At 65.7% G+C, this 13,071-nt stretch overlaps 1 protein-coding gene across 1 annotated transcript; it reads right to left on the reverse strand.

Moving 5' to 3' along the window:
• Positions 1 to 370: 370 nt before the first annotated feature.
• PROCA1 (protein interacting with cyclin A1) lies at positions 371 to 4,230 on the reverse strand. The gene is made up of 4 exons (XM_030537011.1): positions 3,966 to 4,230; positions 2,332 to 2,464; positions 1,220 to 1,354; positions 371 to 1,118 (listed from the first exon to the last, which is right to left on the reverse strand). The coding sequence occupies exons 1-4, from the start codon at positions 4,228 to 4,230 to the stop codon at positions 449 to 451; spliced, it is 1,203 nt and encodes a 400-aa protein (XP_030392871.1). The 3' UTR covers positions 371 to 448.
• Positions 4,231 to 13,071: the final 8,841 nt, after the last annotated feature.

Genomic DNA, 13,071 nt, shown 5'->3' on the forward strand with positions numbered 1-13,071 from the left:
ACAGTGACTGCTGGGAGAGCGATGGTGGAACTAGCAGGCTTTGCTGCCCTGCAGCTGCACTAGTGCCCCGTCCCCCTGCAGCAGGCAGGGTTCTCCCCCATTTGGCTGTGCTAAGCCAAGCTCTCTCTGTCTTTTGGTGCGGTGCTGGATTAGCTCTGGGGGCACATGTCTTTCTCGTTCCTTGGCCCTCTTTGCAAATGTACTAAATTGCATTGTCCCCTCTCTCCTGGGCAAACATTTCCACAGCGCTGGGATGCAGCAGCCAAGTCACAGAGGGCTCCCCGCAGCAGGAGCTCCACCTCATCTGCCCACTGCAGACACGGCTCCAGCAGCAGGGCTAGGGACAGAACACTAGCACGGTACCATCGGCTGCATCGAGGTCGTTTATTACAGTGACAAGCCGCCCCTTTGGGGATCGGGGGAAGGTCGGCCTTGGCTGCAGCGAGTCTCATACAGGCCTGGGCAGAGACTCTGCTTCCTTTCGCGGGTGCTTCCCTCCGTTTCTTTCCCTCCTCCTCTTCCTCCTGCGGCCAGTTGGGAATGTGGGCTGGAGAGCAGGCAACGGCCTTGCCTTCCACTGCCCCTGGTCCCTGCTTTCAGCCTGCACTGTCCCACGTGGAGTCAGGGTCTCCTCCCCGGCAGGGGCATCATTCAGGATGGCGTTGAACACATCCTCCTTCCCCCCAAAGTCCAGCACCAGGTGCTTGGTGAGGAGGGAGGCAGCATCTGCAGTGGGGGTGGGGAGCCCCAGCACCTCACCTTTGGAATGGACTTTTTTCTTTTTCAGCCTTTTTCCTTTCTTGGTTTTCCTTCCTCTCTTCTTCCCTTTCCCCTTCCGCTGGTTCCTGGCGGGGCTGTCTGGCTTGGGCCCAGTGGGTGCAGATTCCTGGAAGCTGTTCATAGCCTGTGTGACAACCTGGCCTGGGGGTGGGTGCTTTGTCGGAGGAGGTGCCCATCTGCCCGTGCTCCCTCTAGGCGGGGGGGTGCTGGGCTGGGGTGCTGGGCTGGAGGGAGCCCTGTCTGAGCCGGCTGCCACTTGGTCTATCAGTTCCCCACCAAACTCGTAGAGCACTGGCTTCCGGGGGACCGCAATGGCCACAGTGTTGTACTTCCTGCACCTTGAGAGAAGTGGAGCGAGAGGCAGAGTGAGCGGGTGCAGCTTTGGCACGAGGGGGGCGGGGGGCAGGGGAGCACCTCAGGCTCCCTGGTCAGGACTTACCAGATGTACAGATAGGGCTCCACACACTGCTCTTTGTAGGTGAACTCAAAGCAGGGCACCTGGATCACGTTGAAGAAGGCCTGGCCCACCACGCGGGAGGCAGTGTCATTCACCTGCCTCAGGCAGCCTTTCAACCTGCAAGGGCAGCGCAGAGCATCAGGCAGGGTAAGAAAGGGGCACGGGGCCTCTCCCGCCAGGCTGAGCTGGGATCTGTGCCCTGGCCGGGGCAGCAGAGGGAGCAGCTGTCACAGGGACTTTACCCGCTCTTGTTCCTTACACCCAGCAGCAGCTTGTCTCTCTAAACAAGCTCTTGGGTGGTGGCCTTGCTGCTGTTATGGGGAGAGCTGTCCAGTGTCTCCAGCACAAGGCCTTGGGCCTGAGCGGAGGAACTTGTTTGAGAGAACTGGCGTGCATGTTTCCAAACACGAAACGGCCAACCCGCTCGGTGACGGGGCCTGAAGCTGCTGCCAGCACAGCACAGATGGGAGTCGAGTGCTTTTAGCAGGTCTTTGATGGGGGTAGCATTGTACAGCACCAGTTAACTAACCTTATCCTTCTCTGGTGCCTTCCACCAGCTGATCAGCTGTTCCTATGCCGCAGAGGGGAGAGGCTAAGGCCTGGGCTACACTTAAAAATTAGATTGACCTAAAAATGTTGTGCCCTGAGTGCTGTGATTGGGCCAACCAAACCCCCAGGGCAGAAGCAGTGAGGTGGACGGGCAACTTCTTCCATGGCCCTAGTGACCGCCTCTTGGAGAGATGGATTAACTACGTTGATTGGAAAAAACCCTTCCGCAGTGTCGGAAGCATGTACCCTGCAGTGCTGTCACGGCACAGCAGCGTGGACACACCCAGAGGCTGGGGCTTGGGCGAGGTTACTAAGAAAGCCAATAGCTCCAACCCGCTTTGCAGCCGCCTGTTCTCCAGCACCGGCTCGGCTCCCTGCTCCGAAGTTAGGGAAATTCCAATCCCTTGCTGCTGCCCAAGCTCTGTCGCTACTTTGTGTTCAGCAGGGCAGCTTATCCCTCCCTCCTCCCAATGGCTTCCTGCTGGATCTGCACTGCCTGGCTTCCCACGTGCAGCCCCGCAGCGGGTCCCGGCCAGGTGCCGTACCGCAGGTCACAGGCGCAGTGGCTGATGGTGTGCCAGCGGAGGTTCCGGTAGCCGTACTTGGATGTGAAGGGGTGGATGACGTGCTGACAGTGGTCGTGCTCCCGGCAGCACTCATCCGTCTCTCGATGTTCTCCTGAGTGGACGAGGGAGAGAACGCCTCAGCCCCCCCGCACCGCACAACAGCAGCCTGCAGGAGCTGACCCCAGCTTCAACACCCACGGGCTGCCGGCTCTGGGGCTGGCACGGCTGAGGCAGCAGGGACTTGGGCTCTCGGCACAGTCGGGCCCACCTCCCTTCTGCTGCTAGTCTGCCAAAGCTGGCTGCTCTGCCCCTGCTGGGGGGGACCAGTTCTGGGGCAGCGGCATAGCACCAACCACCTTCCAAACTCACTGACAGCCCTGCCCTTTCCTCTTATCCTTGCTCCCCTCAACCACCCTGCACCTCAGCCTGTGCACACCCCCAAAGCCCCAAACACACACCCCCAAACACCCACACATGCCCCCAACACCCCAATGCACCCCAACCCCCCCCCACACACCCAAACACCCACACATGCCCCCAACACCCCAATGCGCCCCAACCCCCACACCTCCCATGGACACCCCCAAAGCCCCACACACACCCCCCCCAAATGCCCCCAACACCCCAATGCACCCCAGCCCCCACACCTCCCATGGACGCCCCCAAAGCCCCACACACACACCCAAAAACCCCTTGCACACACACAACCCCTATAAACCCCCTGACACTCCCAACCCCCCAACAACTCCCCCATGCAACCCCCCACACACACACACACAACCCCCACAGACCCCCCTCCTGCACACACCCCAAAACCCTTAACAACCTCCCACACACCCCAGGCACTCCCATAGACACCCCCAAAACCTCCCCACACCCCCAAAGACCCCACCCCCCCTCATGCACACCCCAACACCTCCTCCACACACACACCAACTACCCCCCACTCACACCCACACACACACTAATACCTGCAAACGCCCCTGCCTGCACCCTCACGCCCCCCACTGGCTTTCACTGGCCCCGCCCCGCGCGGGGTGTATTGAGTAATCAGCCCCTGAGCACTCTGCCCGCCCCCCCGAGTCTCCCGCCCCCATCCACGCTCGGACTGGCGGGGGAGGGAGTTGCTGTTTGCTGCTCCCCGCATAGATCTGCTGGGGGGTCCCTGCCCAGCTCCAGCGCCCCGGGCGGTGCGGGCGGGTTCGGGGAGGTCCCGGCTCCATCGCCCAGGGCGGTGCGGGGAGGGATCGGGGGGGTCCCGGCTGCAGCGCCCCGGGCGATGCGGGGGGATTCGGGGGGCCCCGGCTCCAGCGTCCCGGTGCGGGGGGGTGTTCTCGGAGGAGTGGTCCCGGCTGCAGCGCCCCGGGAGGTGCGGAGGGGTCACGGAGGGGGAGTCCCGGCTGCACCGCCCCGGGCGGTGCGGGGGGGGGGGTCTCGGAGGGGGGGGTCCTGGCTGCACCGCCCCGGGCGGTGCGGGGGGGGTTTCGGAGGGGGGGTTCCCGGCTGCACCGCCCCGGGAGGTGCGGGGGGGTGTCTCGGGGGGGGGGAGGTCCCGGCTGCACCGCCCCGGGAGGTGCGGGGGGGGTGTCTCGGAGGGGGGTCCCGGCCCTCACCCAGCTGCCCGTAGCTGTCGGCGTTGTTCCCGGCCCCGCACCAGAGGGTGCCCGGGTAGGTGAAGCCCCGCTTGGCCCGTCTGCGGGCGGCGCCTCCCGCCGGCTCCGGCCGCCCCCGGCCCCGAGCCCACGTGGCGCCCAGCGGCTGCCGCCCGCCCGAGCCCGGGGAGCCGACGGGGGCGCAGGCGGGGCCGGGCTGCCCGGGGCTCTCGGACCCCCGAGCCGCCGCCAGCAGGAACAGGAGCCGCAGCGCCACTGCCCGCATGGCCCGGCCGCTTCAGCACCGCGGGGCCAGACAGCGCCCCGCCGCCGCCTTATCAACCCGCCTCTGCCCGCCCCACTGGCCCCCGGACCGCCCCCTTCCCTGGGACCGTCCTCCACTGCCCCCTGATCCCTCTCCCACTGCCCCCCGGACCAGCCCCTTCCCCGGGACCGTCCTCCACTGCCCCCGTCCCCTCTCCCACTGTCCCGGGATCGCCCCCACTGCCCCCTGATCCCTCTTCCACTGCCCCCCAGACCAGCCCCTTCCCCGGGACCGTCCTCCACTGCCCCCCTGACCCCTCTCCCACTGTCCGGGATCGCCCCCACTGCCCCCTGATCCCTCTTCCACTGCCCCCCGGACCAGCCCCTTCCCCGGGACTGCCCCCCACTGCCCCCGTCCCCTCTCCCACTGCCCCCTGATCCCTCTTCCACTGCCCCCCGGACCGCCCCCTTCCCTGGGACCGTCCTCCACTGCCCCCCTGACCCCTCTCCCACTGTCCGGGATCGCCCCCACTGCCCCCTGATCCCTCTTCCACTGCCCCCCGGACCAGCCCCTTCCCCGGGACCGTCCTCCACTGCCCCCCTGACCCCTCTCCCACTGTCCCGGGATCGCCCCCACTGCCCCCTGATCCCTCTTCCACTGCCCCCCGGACCAGCCCCTTCCCCGGGACTGCCCCCCACTGCCCCCGTCCCCTCTCCCACTGCCCCCTGATCCCTCTTCCACTGCCCCCCGGACCAGCCCCTTCCCCGGGACTGCCCCCCACTGCCCCCGTCCCCTCTCCCACTGCCCCGGGACCACTCCCACTGCCCCCTGATCCCTCTTCCACTGCCCCCCGGACCGCCCCCTTCCCTGGGACCGTCCTCCACTGCCCCCTTGTCCCCGATCCCACTGCCCCGGGATCGCCCCCACTGCCCCCTGATCCGTCTTCCACTGCCCCCCGGACCAGCCCCTTCCCCGGGACCGTCCTCCACTGCCCCCCTGACCCCTCTCCCACTGTCCCGGGATCGCCCCCACTGCCCCCGTCCCCTCTCCCACTGCCCCGGGACCACTCCCACTGCCCCCTGATCCCTCTTCCACTGCCCCCCGGACCAGCCCCTTCCCCGGGACTGCCCCCCACTGCCCCCGTCCCCTCTCCCACTGCCCCGGGACCACTCCCACTGCCCCCTGATCCCTCTTCCACTGCCCCCCGGACCAGCCCCTTCCCCGGGACTGCCCCCACTGCCCCCGTCCCCTCTCCCACTGCCCCGGGACCACTCCCACTGCCCCCTGATCCCTCTTCCACTGCCCCCCGGACCAGCCCCTTCCCCGGGACTGCCCCCCACTGCCCCCGTCCCCTCTCCCACTGCCCCGGGACCACTCCCACTGCCCCCTTGTCCCCGATCCCACTGCCCCGGGATCGCCCCCTACTGCCCCCTGACCCCTCTTCCACTGTCCCCTGGGACCGCCCCCTTCCCCGGGACCGCCCCCCTCTGCCTCTGTCTCCTCTCCCACTGTCCCGGGACTGCCCCCACTGCCCCCTTGTCCCCGATCCCACTGCCCCGGGATTGCCCCCTACTGCCCCCTGACCCCTCTTCCACTGTCCCCTGGGACCGCCCCCTTCCCCGGGACCGCCCCCCACTGCCCTGGGACCGCTCCCCACTGCCCCCCATCCCCTCTCCCTCTGCCCCTTCCCCAGGCCTGCCCCCACTGCCCCCCTGACTCCTCTCCCACTGTCTCCTGGGACCGCCCCCTTCCCCGGGACTGCCCCCCACTGCCCCCGTCCCATCTCCCACTGCCCCGGGACCACCCCCTCTGCCCCCTTGTCCCCACCCCCACTGCCCCCCTGACCCTTCTCCCAATGCCCCTTCCCCGGGCCAGCCCCACTGCCCCCCATCCCCTCTACCACTGCCCCGGGACCGCCCTCTTCCCCTGGCCCGCCCCCACTGCCCCCCTGTCCCCAATCCCACTGCCCCGGGATCACCCCCCACTGCCTCCTGACCCCTCTTCCATTGCCCCCCAGGGACCACCCCCTTCCCCGGGACCGCCCCCAACTGGCCCCCATCCCCTCTCCCACTGCCCCCCAGGACCGCCCCCTTCCCTGCGCTAGCCCCACTGCCCCCCTGTCCCCTATCCCACTTCCCCCGTCTCCTCTTCCACTGCCCCCCTGTCCCCTCTCCCACTGCCCTGGGACCGCCCCTCACTGCCCCCCCGTCCCCTCTCCCACTGCCACTCGGGACCGCGCTCTTCCCAGGGACCGCCCCCCACTGCCCCAGGACCGCCCCTCACTGCCCTGGGCCAGCCCCACTGCCCCCCATCCCCTCTTCCACTGCCCCCCAGGACTGCCCCCCACTGCCTCTCCTGTCCTCTCTCCCACTGCCCTAGGACTGCCCCCTTCCCTGGGACCACCCCCCACTGCTCCCCTGACCCCTCTCCCACTGCCCCTTCCCTGGGCTGGTCCCCACTGCTCCCCTGTCCCCTCTCCACCTGCCTCCTTCCTCACTGCCCTGGGACCACCCCCCCACTACCCTCCGTCCCCTCTCCCTGTCCCTTTCCTTTGCCCGCCCCCACTGCCCCCTGTCCCCTCTCCCCCCTGCCTCTCCCCGCCCCTTCCCTGGGCCCGCCCCTCACTGCCCCTCCTGTCCCCTCTCCCCCCGCCTCTCCCCGCCCCTTCCCCGGACCCACCCCCAACTGCCCCTCCTGTCCCCTCTCCCAATGCCCCCCAGGACTGTCCCCTTCCCCAGGATCACGCCCACTGCCCCCCTGTCCCCTCTCCCCCATCTCTCTCCGCCTCTTCCCCAGGTCCACCCCCACTGCCCCCCTGTCCCCTCTCGCCCCGCCTCTGCCTGCCCCTTCCCCATTCCCCCCCACTGCCCTCTGGGACCGCCCCGCACTGCCCCATTGTCCCTTCTCCCCCCCACCTCTCTCTGCCCCTGCCCCCTTTCCCGGGCCTGCCCCCACTGCCCCAGGACCGCCCCCACTGCCCCTCTGTCCCCTCTTCCCCCCAACTCTCCCTGCCCCTTTCCCACTGCCCCCTGGGACCACCCCCTTCCCCAGGACCACCACCCACTTTCCCTCCTGTCCCCTCTCTCCCTGCCCCTTCCCCACTGCCCCCCAGGACCGCCTCCCACTGCCCCTCCTGTCCCATCTCCCCCCTGCCTCTGCCCACCCCTTCCCCACTGCCCCCAGGGACCTCCCACCTTCCTGGGTCTGACCTTGGAGCATTCAGCATCCCCATCTCCCCGTGCACTTCCCACAGCAAGTACACCCAGGCAGGGTCCTGGGGAAGCCACAGGGTCCTGCACCCCCACTTCTCAGTCAGACGTGACTCTCAGCCAGCCAGTAAAACAGAGGTTTATTCGATGACAGGAACAGGGTCTAAAACAGAGCTTGTAGGTACAGAGAACCGGACCCCTCGGCCGGGTCCATTCTGGGGGGCAGTGAGCCAGACCCCCACATCTGCCCTCAGTCCTTGTTCCCAGCCAGCTCCAAACTGAACCCCCCTCCAGCCCCTCCTCTCTGGGCTTTGTCCCTTTCCCAGGCCAGGAGGTCACCCGATTCCTTTGTTCTCCAGCACCTTTAGCTGGCACCTTTGCAGAGGAGGGGCCCAGGCCATCAGTTGCTAGGAGACAGAGTGTCAGGCATTTAGGTGCACTGGCCCTTTGCTCTGCAACAATTGCACCCCCTTATCCCAGCACCTAGAGACTTAAGAAATTAGGGTGACCAGATGCCCCGATTTTATAGGGACAGCCCCAATTTTGGGGTCTTTTTCTTATATAGGCTCTTATTACCCCCCATCCCCTGTCCTGATTTTTCACACGTGCTGTCTGGTCACCCTATAAGAAATGCATAGGGAAAACTGAGGCACCTCTACAGTATTCAGAGGAAACATTAAGAACAGTCCCAGTTCGTCACCCCGTCCCCCGCACTCCCCTCACCCAGACCCAGTGGTGTAAGGCAGGGCAGGCTGGGCCTCCCTCTGGCACCTGACTCTGTAAGTACAGCCATGACTCTTCCACGGGCATCTGCAGTCCCCCACACCCCGCTAGCTGAATATTGAACCAATGATGCAGCCACCTCTGGGGTGACGGTGGGAGCCACCACCCAGCACACTGTGTGGGGAGGGAGAGGTTTGGCCAAGGGCATCAGGAAACGCCCCTTGCGTTCTTGGTACCAGCAGAGCAATGCTCACGAGGAACCTGCATGATGCTGGATATATCTGATGGGTCTGAAGGGTTGGGACAACCCTGCAAGGGGATGAAAGGGGCTGTCAGCCCTGGGGCTCAGACCTCCCAGCTACTGCTCTGTGGCAGCCCAGCACGGTGCCGCTCTGCTGGCCTCTGCCCTGGTGCTGACGGGTCTGTTCACTCAGAAGCCCGGGTTGTGTCACTAGAGCGATGAGCTTGTCCTGCCCCGTGGGGGCTACCAGGCTCTACAAGGGGCTACAAGGGTTGCTAGGTGAGGGGACAGGGAGCAGACCCTCCCTGGCTGATGCCTGAAGAGCGTCTTCCGTGAGCTGTCTGCCTCTTGTTGCTGGCCTTTGCTGGGAGCTCTGGGGAACATGGGTTTCCAGAGGCCCCCACCAGCTGTGAGACTATAGGGAATAAATGTAGTGAGGTGGGAGTCAGGGCAGAACCAGCCCGTCTGGGACCAGGAGTCCACATGGGTGGGCAAATCGCTCCCATTAGCCCTGGGGGCAGCTGGTTCTGCTCTCTGCACAGCCGGGGATGGATCCATGGCCCCTAGGATGAGGACCAGCCCTTCCTGGTCTCAGCCTACCTGCCCCAACACCCTCCGCGTGGGTTCAGCTCAAGCAGGAGACCCAGCCGCGGGAGGTGCCAAGCACCCTGTCAATGGGCAGCTCAGCCCTTCCTAGGGCAGGCTTTGTTCAGCTGCGTTTGCAGGCCTCAGCCTGGCAAGGAAAGGGTTAGCACTTAATCTGCCTTCTTCCCTTCCCAGGCCTCTGACCGAGAGTTACCCCCAAGCCCCCCTCTCCTGAATTCGTGAAGGGCTTCCAAGGGGCGGGCTGAGCCGGTTGCCTGGCAGCCTGCAATGGGGTGATGTTGCAGGGCCCATAGGACTCAGGTTCCTTTCAGATTTTGTCTCCACCCGAACACGCCATCGGCTTTTTCATGTTCCTGTCCCCTGTGCTGGGACAGGGCCCTTTGTGAGGCAGCGGCCAGGCCGGAGCAGGGGGAGTCACCCGCTGTCACACCATGGGCCACGGGAATTCATGCCAAGAACGCCTCTTTCGCTGAGCATATTAATAAAAGTTGCATTAATCAGCCTAGAGACTCGGGCTGGATTATGGAAAAGCCGCACGATCGACTGAAGCCGTTAACATGGGGCTGGCAGCCCCTGTGCCGTGGGCTCCCGCCAGCTGCCCTGCCAAGGCAACGCACCCTGTTCTCACACAGGCCAGGCTCTGCACCCGCTCTCCCCGCTCTAGGGATGCAGGAGTTGTATGGCCTGGCAGCCGCTGGGGGCCCAAAGGTACCCAGGGTCTGATGGCATGGCTCAGGGCCACCTCCCACGACAGGGGTGCAGCTGGCAGAGGCCACGGGCTCCAGCATGCAGTGCTTGGCCTTGTGCTGAGCAGCCTGGCTCCTGCATGAGCAGCACAGTGGGGCCTAGCGCTCTCGGGGGCTTGGAAGGGGGATTCAGTTCTGGCTTTGGCCCATGAGCATCAGGCCTTGGGCTTTCAGCAAGTTCCCAGTGTTGTCCTACAGCTGGCAAGCTGACAGGCCCCCGGCCTCTGGACAATACTGGGGAATGGGCAGATGAGCTCGGGGTGGGTGTCTACAATCTCTGGCCAAGAATTGCAGCCTGACACTGCCCCCCATCTACCCCCATGTACGAACCCTGCCTGCCAGGCAGCGTACGTAACCTCTGAGCAGCTCCTTTACACCGTCCTGGAGGGATGTGTGGAGGGATTCCAGCCCTGGCACTGCCTCTGTCTCATAGCTTTCCTCCGGATGGGCACCTGCAGGATGGGAGGCAGCTGGGTTGCCTCCATGGCCAACAACCATCAGCCCTCCCACCCTCGGGCCCTCTCTGGCTCCATTTTGATGGGAACTGGCCTGTGCAGGGCTCCCTGGGAGCCTGGAGCTGAGGTGGGCCCAGTCCCTTGAACAGCTCAGCTTCCAAGGTTACTCTGGTGTGCTTCGTGCCAGGCTTGGCTGCCGGGCCCCTGGAGGCTGACAGCTCCTGGGTGCGGTTGCCAGGGCTCGTCACCCTTCGTCACTGGTTTCATAAAATCCCTTTCAAGGAGCCCATTGACAATTCACAGTCACAGACTGGATCAAAGTGGAGCATTGTGTCGCTGGGCCAAGGCCGAGGCCACCACAGCTGGGCCTCAGAATCAGGGGCGGCTCCAGGCCCCAGCACACCAAGTGCGTGCGTGCGGCGGCATGCTATGGGGGGCGCTCTGCTGGTCGCCAGGAGGGCGGCAGGCAGCCAGCCTTCAGCAGCATGCCTGCGGAGGGTCCGTTGGTCCCACGGATTCGGTGGAGCCTGTGGGACCAGCAGACCCTCCGCAGGCACGCCTGTGGGAGGTCCACCGGAGCCGCGGGACCAGCGATCGGCAGAGCGCCCCCCGCGGCATGCCACCGTGCTTGGGGCAGCGAAATGTCTAGAGCCGCCCCTGCTCAGAATGCAAAGTACCCAGGAGACCTGCAAAAAGAGGCAGGGGCGTCTGTCTGTCTGTCCCATCCCACCCCCTGCAGCCAGCCTTCCACTCGTCTGTCTGCCTGTCCCGTCCCACCCCCTGCAGCCAGCCTTCCACTCGTCTGTCTGTCTGTCCCGTCCCACCCCCTGCAGCCAGCCTTCCACTCGTCTGTCTGCCTGTCCCGTCCCACCCCCTGCAGCCAGCCTTCCACTCGTCTGTCTGCCTGTCCCGTCGCACCCCCTGCAGCCAGCCTTCCACTCGTCTGTCTGTCTGTCCCATCCCACCGCCTGCAGCCAGCCTTCCACTCGTCTGTCTGTCTGTCCCGTCCCACCCCCTGCAGCCAGCCTTCCACTCGTCTGTCTGTCTGTCCCGTCCCACCCCCTGCAGCCAGCCTTCCACTCGTCTGTCTGCCTGTCCCGTCCCACCCCCTGCAGCCAGCCTTCCACTCGTCTGTCTGTCTGTCCCGTCCCACCCCCTGCAGCCAGCCTTCCACTCATCTGTCTGTCTGTCCTGTCCCACCCCCTGCAGCCAGCCTTCCACTCATCTGTCTGTCTGTCCCGTCCCACCCCCTGCAGCCAGCCTTCCACTCGTCTGTCTGCCTGTCCCGTCCCACCCCCTGCAGCCAGCCTTCCACTCGTCTGTCTGTCTGTCCCATCCCACCCCCTGCAGCCAGCCTTCCACTCGTCTGTCTGTCTGTCCCATCCCACCCCCTGCAGCCAGCCTTCCACTCGTCTGTCTGTCTGTCCCATCCCACCCCCTGCAGCCAGTCTTCCACTCGTCTGTCTGTCTGTCCCGTCCCACCCCCTGCAGCCAGTCTTCCACTCGTCTGTCTGCCTGTCCCGTCCCAACCCCTGCAGCCAGCCTTCCACTCGTCTGTCTGTCTGTCCCATCCCACCCCCTGCAGCCAGCCTTCCACTCGTCTGTCTGTCTGTCCCATCCCACCCCCTGCAGCCAGTCTTCCACTCGTCTGTCTGTCTGTCCCATCCCACCCCCTGCAGCCAGCCTTCCACTCGTCTGTCTGTCTGTCCCGTCCCACCCCCTGCAGCCAGTCTTCCACTCGTCTGTCTGTCTGTCCCGTCCCACCCCCTGCAGCCAGCCTTCCACTCGTCTGTCTGCCTGTCCCGTCCCACCCCCTGCAGCCAGCCTTCCACTCGTCTGTCTGCCTGTCCCGTCGCACCCCCTGCAGCCAGCCTTCCACTCGTCTGTCTGTCTGTCCCATCCCACCCCCTGCAGCCAGCCTTCCACTCGTCTGTCTGTCTGTCCCGTCCCACCCCCTGCAGCCAGCCTTCCACTCGTCTGTCTGTCTGTCCCGTCCCACCCCCTGCAGCCAGCCTTCCACTCGTCTGTCTGCCTGTCCCGTCCCACCCCCTGCAGCCAGCCTTCCACTCGTCTGTCTGTCTGTCCCGTCCCACCCCCTGCAGCCAGCCTTCCACTCGTCTGTCTGCCTGTCCCGTCCCAACCCCTGCAGCCAGCCTTCCACTCGTCTGTCTGTCTGTCCCGTCCCACCCCCTGCAGCCAGCCTTCCACTCGTCTGTCTGCCTGTCCCGTCCCACCCCCTGCAGCCAGCCTTCCACTCATCTGTCTGTCTGTCCCGTCCCACCCCCTGCAGCCAGCCTTCCACTCATCTGTCTGTCTGTCCTGTCCCACCCCCTGCAGCCAGCCTTCCACTCGTCTGTCTGCCTGTCCCGTCCCAACCCCTGCAGCCAGCCTTCCACTCGTCTGTCTGCCTGTCCCGTCGCACCCCCTGCAGCCAGCCTTCCACTCGTCTGTCTGTCTGTCCCATCCCACCCCCTGCAGCCAGCCTTCCACTCGTCTGTCTGTCTGTCCCGTCCCACCCCCTGCAGCCAGCCTTCCACTCGTCTGTCTGCCTGTCCCGTCCCACCCCCTGCAGCCAGCCTTCCACTCGTCTGTCTGTCTGTCCCGTCCCACCCCCTGCAGCCAGCCTTCCACTCGTCTGTCTGCCTGTCCCGTCCCACCCCCTGCAGCCAGCCTTCCACTCGTCTGTCTGTCTGTCCCGTCCCACCCCCTGCAGCCAGCCTTCCACTCGTCTGTCTGTCCCGTCCCACCCCCTGCAGCCAGTCTTCCACTCGTCTGTCTGTCTGTCCCGTCCCACCCCCTGCAGCCAGCCTTCCACTCGTCTGTCTGTCTGTCCCGTCCCACCCCCTGCAGCCAGCCTTCCACTCGTCTGTCTGCCTGTCCCG

Source organism: Gopherus evgoodei, chromosome 17 (assembly GCF_007399415.2).
Source record: "Gopherus evgoodei ecotype Sinaloan lineage chromosome 17, rGopEvg1_v1.p, whole genome shotgun sequence".
NCBI lineage: Eukaryota > Metazoa > Chordata > Testudines > Testudinidae > Gopherus > Gopherus evgoodei.

Excerpts from the sequence above, each read along its gene's own strand:
- PROCA1 (XM_030537011.1), bottom strand. The coding sequence starts at position 4,230 with ATGCGGGCAGTGGCGCTGCGGCTCCTGTTCCTGCTGGCGGCGGCTCGG. Across the intron at positions 1,355-2,331 it reads CACTGCGCCTGTGACCTGCG|GTTGAAAGGCTGCCTGAGGC; the intron begins GTACGGCACCTG and ends CTGCCCTTGCAG. Across the intron at positions 1,119-1,219 it reads GAGCCCTATCTGTACATCTG|GTGCAGGAAGTACAACACTG; the intron begins GTAAGTCCTGAC and ends ACTTCTCTCAAG.